The 6,099-nt window shown below is 57.3% G+C and overlaps 1 protein-coding gene across 1 annotated transcript in view; it reads right to left on the bottom strand.

The window, feature by feature from the left end:
* Positions 1 to 1,866: 1,866 nt before the first annotated feature.
* The window catches only part of LOC103085401 (voltage-dependent calcium channel gamma-like subunit), a 5,532-nt gene continuing 1,299 nt past the window's right edge, over positions 1,867 to 6,099 (bottom strand). The window contains exon 2 of the mRNA XM_007451626.1: positions 1,867 to 2,457. Within this exon, the coding sequence (XP_007451688.1) occupies positions 1,867 to 2,457 (591 nt within the window). The remainder of the gene's footprint in view (positions 2,458 to 6,099) is intronic.

Genomic DNA, 6,099 nt, shown 5'->3' with positions numbered 1-6,099 from the left:
ACACGGGCCTCTAACTGTTGTGGCCTCTCCCATCACAGAGCACAGGCTCCGGACGTGCAGGCCAGGCGGCCACGGCTCACGTGCCCAGCCGCTCTGCAGCACGTGGGATCCTTCTGGACCGGGACACGAACCCGTGTCCCCTGCATCGGCAGGCATACCCCAACCACTGCGCCACCAGGGAAGCCCAAGGGGGAGAGCATTCTTGACAGAAGGAGAGGTGACACTCCCCGCGGCTAGAGAAGAGGGCACCTTGCTGGTAGGTGGGCCCAGCTCTAGTTCTGGCTTTGGGTGACCCTGGACAAGTGGCCCTGGCCCCCAACTTCTGCATCTCACCCCTGAAGACAAGGTCACCCCCTTTGCATCTTATAGTCTGCTACTGGGGTGAGAAGGCCAGATACCCATTTTCCAGAGCTCTCTCCAGGGACCTTCATGGACTCTGTACATCTTGGAACCAAAATGTTTAAAAAAAAAAAAAATCACAGGAGAGGTAGAGGCACCCAGTCCAGCCCAGAAAGAGGACCTGGCAGGGCAGAGACCAAAACGCCATGCAATCAGTGGCAGCCAGAATGAAACAGGAAAGGCCTGAATTCATCAGGTGGGAGAGGGGCACGGGGCTACTGTTGAATGAAATGGGCTGAGGGCAAAAAACCCACCTACTGGGCAGAAAAGGGACTGGAAAGAGGCCAGTTTGATGCACAGAAATGTAAAGTGGCCAGCAAGGGTGGAAAGTTCCACCGGTTCCTGGTCCCCTCCACCTGCAGGCCTCTGCATCCAGGGTGGTTGTTGATCATAACTTGAGGTCGGGCCAGTCCCCAGTACCCGCTGGAGTCCGGCACCTCCAGATACGTGCTCTTTGAAGTGTGTTCTAGGATAAAAATGGTACCCTGAGGCTGTCTGGCCCTTACCAAAGATGGATTGCCCACGCTTACCAAGCCGGGCGGGCCCTCCTGGAAGGGCTTCAGGCGGGATTGACAGGGAGAGTCCCGAGGCACAGCCAGCTGCTGGAAGCTGGGGTTATCCAGGGATTACGGGGTCCCCCCGACAAAGGGCAGGGCTCAAATAAAGTCAACGGTTTGAAAAGCTTCTATACCCCAGCAGCCCTGAACGCCGCCTCCCTGACATGACCAAAGCTAAAGCAGGGAATTTGCACAAGGCCCTTTGAGCTGGTGAAGAAAGTCCTAGGCACTGACTGGGCACCCTTCACGCACAAATGATTCGCTCTTAGCAAGCCCGGAGGCCCCAGGGACCCTGCGGCCCATATCCCAGCAGAGTCAATAAAACAGGTGTGAAATGTACTTCCCATATCCCAGCAGAGTCAATAAAACAGGTGTGAAATGTACTTGGCTGTGCAGCCAGCCTGAGCACCAGTTACCTGAGCTGCCTCCACATCTATTCCCACCCCAGGAAGGACTCAAGAATAGGTTTTAAAATATGTTTCTTCTTGGGGCTTCCCTGGTGGCGCAGTGGTTGAGAGTCCGCCTGCCGATGCAGGGGACACGGGTTCGTGCCCTGGTCCGGGAAGATCCCACATGCCGCAGAGCGGCTGGGCCTGTGAGCCATGGCCGCTGAGCCTGCACGTCCGGAGCCTGTGCTCCGCAACGGGAGAGGCCACAACAGTGAGAGACCCGCGTACCGCAAAAAAAAAAAATATATATATATATGCTTCTTTTTGTAAAATCAACATTCTAATAACGTGGCTAAGCTGGTGCAGCTGGTGGCTCGGAGGTGCCCACCTGGCCTCTGGGCTGCAAAGGCCACTGGCCCGACCACCCCAAGGCCAAGAGGCCGCAGTTCGAATGTCACATGTTGGAGAAGTCCCATCTTGACCACACTTTCCGGTAGAACTCAGTGCCCTCGCAGGGGGGCCTAAAATTTTGCAGGCAGGCCCCAGGGGTACGTGACGCTGTCAGTACGGCTGATACTGTTGATGTGGAGGCCGCTGATGGCGTTCAGGAAGATGAGGAAGGAGGCTGTGAATTTGCTCCAGAACATCAGGCTGAGGCCCATGAGTGTGACCTCGTTCCTAAGGAGCGTCAGGAAGCTCAGGAGGCCCCCGAAGGAGAGGATGGACACGAGGAGGAGGAGGGCGGAGCCCATGGCCCACTTGTGCCACGGGTGGGCATCCTCGGACACCTGGGACACCATGAGGAGCTCCAGGCCAAAGATGGCGACCACCATGGCCAAGGTGGCCACGCTGTGGGCCACAGCCATGCCCGAGGCTAGCCTGGGCACGTGGGCCTGCCTCAGGTCTCGGAGGCAGTGCAGCTCAGCCTGGTTCGAGGTGGTGCAGAAATGCCACAGCCCGAACAGACGGTCGTCGGCCAGGAGCCAGTGGCCATCGCAGATGGAGAGGGAGGTGAGGACCATGGCCAGGGAGGCGCAAAAGATGATGAGGGCCCGGATGGAGGGTTCAAAGAAGGACCGGCGGGGCCTCCTTTGGGCCAGCAGCTTCTGGGCCTGGAAGACAGCACGGGGAAGCATGAGCGAGGGCCCTCGCCACAGCCCACCAGCCTCCTCAGGGAAGACCCAGAGCACACCTTGTAGCTTCCGACAGACACAGTTTCTGCTTCGGTCTCCCAGGATGCCCGGGAAGCCCACCTTAGTCACAGCACAGACCCACCCCCTGGTGGGGCGGGGGGGACCCTCCTCCCATCCTACCTGTTCCCCATCCGTCCTCCATTCGAGACCTATAAGCATTGCCTGTGGATCCAGTTATTCATCAGGCAGAGTTCCCTGACCTTTCTTTAATGATCTTTATAATGCGTAAGAAACCCAAATTGTATTGACAGGCAAATCTTGGTCCATTCTGAAGTCAGCAAACCTGTCTGGCTTGGCAGATGTGACCTTGAGCTAGCAGCCAGCCTTGGTTTCTCTGTATGCAAAACAAGAATACTGCATTAGATATTATTAGCACATCAGTGAAGGTTACATAACTCCCTCTTCTGGCCCCAGGTCTTCCCCAGTTTCATTCTAATCTGCACCCAGCTTTTTCTGCACTTTTCTTCAGTGCGCAGTGATGTTTGCACTTTGCCCTTCAGTCTGGCTCAGCCTGTACTCCGCCCAGGACAGGGCACCGCTGTCTGTTCTAGAAGCTTCTGGGCGGGGGAGTCCCTGAGGCTCCCCTTCAGCCTATGGTTTCGGCCCCACAAAAGTACACCCTATCCTCTCTCCTGACAAGCTGGGCCAAGCGTCCAGTGAGGTGTCCCATCTCACAGCCCCGGGACACCCCCAAGCCACCGTCCCCAACGCCCAACCTGGAAGCAAAAGGAATGCTTCAAAGGGTAAAACTCCGTAGACGGCCCACAAGCCCTCCCAGGGCATCCTCCCGCCCACCTCGAATGCCTAGGACAAGCCTAGCACTTTCCTCCTCACATCTACTGGTCCCTCCACCTGAAAGGCCCTTCTCCCGGCTGCCCCCCTTTCTCCATTCTTCATGTCTCAGCTGAAACATCACCTCCTGGGAGAGGTCTGTCCTGCCCACTCGACCCACAACGGACCCCTCCGGTCACTCTCCGTCAGGAACCGTTCTGACAAGTTTTCCATTCCTGTCTGATTCATAGTGGGAGGGCATGACCGTGTCCCCGGCACCCGGTGCCGTGCTCAAGAGCCAGGAGGTCGAGTTTGCAGCCGCTGTCACTTCCATCTGAAGCTCCCTTTAAACCATCCCCTGCCCAATCATAACTTTCGCCCTTTACAGTGTGTGTGGAAGCAGGCCAGGTCATGCCCCAGTTTGAGAGGTAAGCAAAGCACACAGCTCATGCCTGACGGTCAGTGCTGGGAAGCAAACTGAAAGGGGACTCGGGGGGTGAGCCCTATGGCACGTGCAAGTGGAGACTTCCAGAAGCGGTCTGGGCCCCCCCTCTCGGTGAGGGGCAGAAAGCAGAGCCACGCTACCGGGAGGCCCCGGGATCCTTATGGATCCGGCTTGCTTTCAGCACTTCTGCCTAGTTAGGTTCCTGTCTCACTCTTAAACCTGAGTCTGGTGGAGTAGGGTGCTCCATGGTGGCGGGAGGACGGGGCGGGGTAGGTAAAAAGGGAAACTGTCACACACAGGTCAGGGGACCAGCCCAAGAGCATTGACCGAGATCACAGTAAAGCCTGGCACAGCTGCCCGACAACTGTATCATGTGTAGTAAGGGGAAAGGAAGCACGCAGCCGGTAAGTACCCACTGGGGCCTTCGTGGGAGGGGATCAGTACGGGTTAGAAGGGCTGGAGTGGCCAGAGGGACGCCCAAGGGCTCGGGACCCGACTCAGACCAGAGGCAGAGGCAGTCGGGGGCGCTGTAAAGAACACTCAGGCGGGGAGTCTGGGCTCTGGTTCTCAAACCGCATGCCCTTGTCTCCTTGAGGCCTCCAGGTGCTAAAGCAGGGGGCAGGGGGTCAGCTCCCAGCCCCTCCCTTCAACCACAACAGGTCCCTCTTACCTGCTGGAGCCACTGGGAATCTAAGAATCTGTACTGGATTTCATTCGGAAAGCACGGCTCTACTAAGAAACAAACCAAGGGAACTTTGAAACCTCTGCGACTACAAACCATAAAGGTGTTTGTCTTTGCGAGGTTTCTTAACCTCCTTGCCCCTTATTTTCTCATCTACCGTTCCGAAGTTACATTTTGTAGCAGGAGTTAGTGATCCCTGCAGGAAAGAGTAGCCATGGAGGCACCCGGAGGGTATAACTCCCTACAGGTTGATAAGTTTCTAGGATGGGAAAACCCCAGACGCAGGCAACAAGTCACAAGAACGCAGCACCCAGAGGCCTTTTGACCTCAGACATCACACTGTCTGGAGAAAAAGCACATGCCATCCTACCGTCAGCCCCACCTGTCCTGCACACAGAGTGAACTTTAATCTCCAGGCCCTCAGACATCACACTGGGATCAGGAAGACAGCTGACATCAGGTCATTTTCCCCCTCCCACCCCAAAGGAGGGCATCATTCAAACTCTGACACCAGTAAAACTGCCAAGGATTCAGTGAGATCATGTATATAAAGGTGCCCAGCACAGAAGCACTCCCTGATTAATATTAGTAACAGTAATAAGGTAACTCGGGAGTCCTCCTTCCTCACCCCTGCCTCACACCCCGGCTGCCGGCACCTCTGTGAGCTTCCAGTGATCCAGGGCCTGAAATCCTCTCCCGGAGGGCAGCTGGGCAGCAGCGTGGTCAGCGGAAGGTCCGTGGACCAGAGGGTATGAGGGCAGTCTAGCCCTGCCCCTGACCCACCAGCCTCTAGCTCTGTGACCTTGGGCAAATCACTTAAATCTCTTAGGGCCTGGACCATCTCCACTGAAAAAAAAAAGAAAACTGGAAGCATTTCCCTTTTTCATCCAGAGCCCCGAATGATCAGTAGTGACCTGTAGAACAGTGTCACTTGGCACTCCTGGGCCACTGAGGCCAATGCCCAGGTCTTGTCTTCCTCTGGAACCCAGGACCTCATCTGATCCCGTCAACCCCTAAGTAGTGGACACTTTGGGCTGCTCACTACTTTTCTCCACATCAAGCCCCCGCCCCGCGCCCCTGCGCTTCCCCCCCCCGCCCCCCCTTCCCAGTGCCCACTCAGCCCAGGCCCAGGTCAGACCCTCCCCCTCTTCAGCTGGAAATCTCTGCAGCCTCCTAAAGAGTAAGCCCGCTCCGCCTGCGTGACCGCAGGGCCCCGGGAGCCAGCCCGCTTGCCTTTTAGCTCTTTGGCCTCGGGCGAGCTATTTACCCCCTGAAGATAACAGTACCTGCCTCCTGGCCCCCCGGGGGGAGCCGAAAGGAGACCTAAGCACCCCAACCGCTTAGAACAGTCCCAGGTAGGCGGTCGTGTTCCTAAGCATCAGCCCCGCCCCCTTCTTTCACTAAAAAGGTCAAGTCTGTTTACCTGGCTGCTCTCCTGCCCTCCCCACCCCCGTGAATCCTGCCGCCGTTTCTTCACCTCTTAATCTAGCACTCGCTTCCCCAGACCGCTCCTAAATCCCGGTGTGCCCGTCTCTCCCCCGCAGGGCCGTCGGCTCCCGAAGGCGGGACCGCACCCGCTCCCACCCTCCTCACTGCCGGTCCCGGAGGCGGCTCGGCCGGGACCCCAGATTATGCCCAGAACGAGAGGAACTCCCTGCATCCG

Source organism: Lipotes vexillifer, unplaced genomic scaffold (assembly GCF_000442215.2).
Source record: "Lipotes vexillifer unplaced genomic scaffold, Lipotes_vexillifer_v1.1 scaffold1217, whole genome shotgun sequence".
NCBI lineage: Eukaryota > Metazoa > Chordata > Mammalia > Artiodactyla > Lipotidae > Lipotes > Lipotes vexillifer.
Note: the sequence above shows the minus strand (reverse complement) of the source record. Positions and strands in the feature narration are given on the sequence as shown.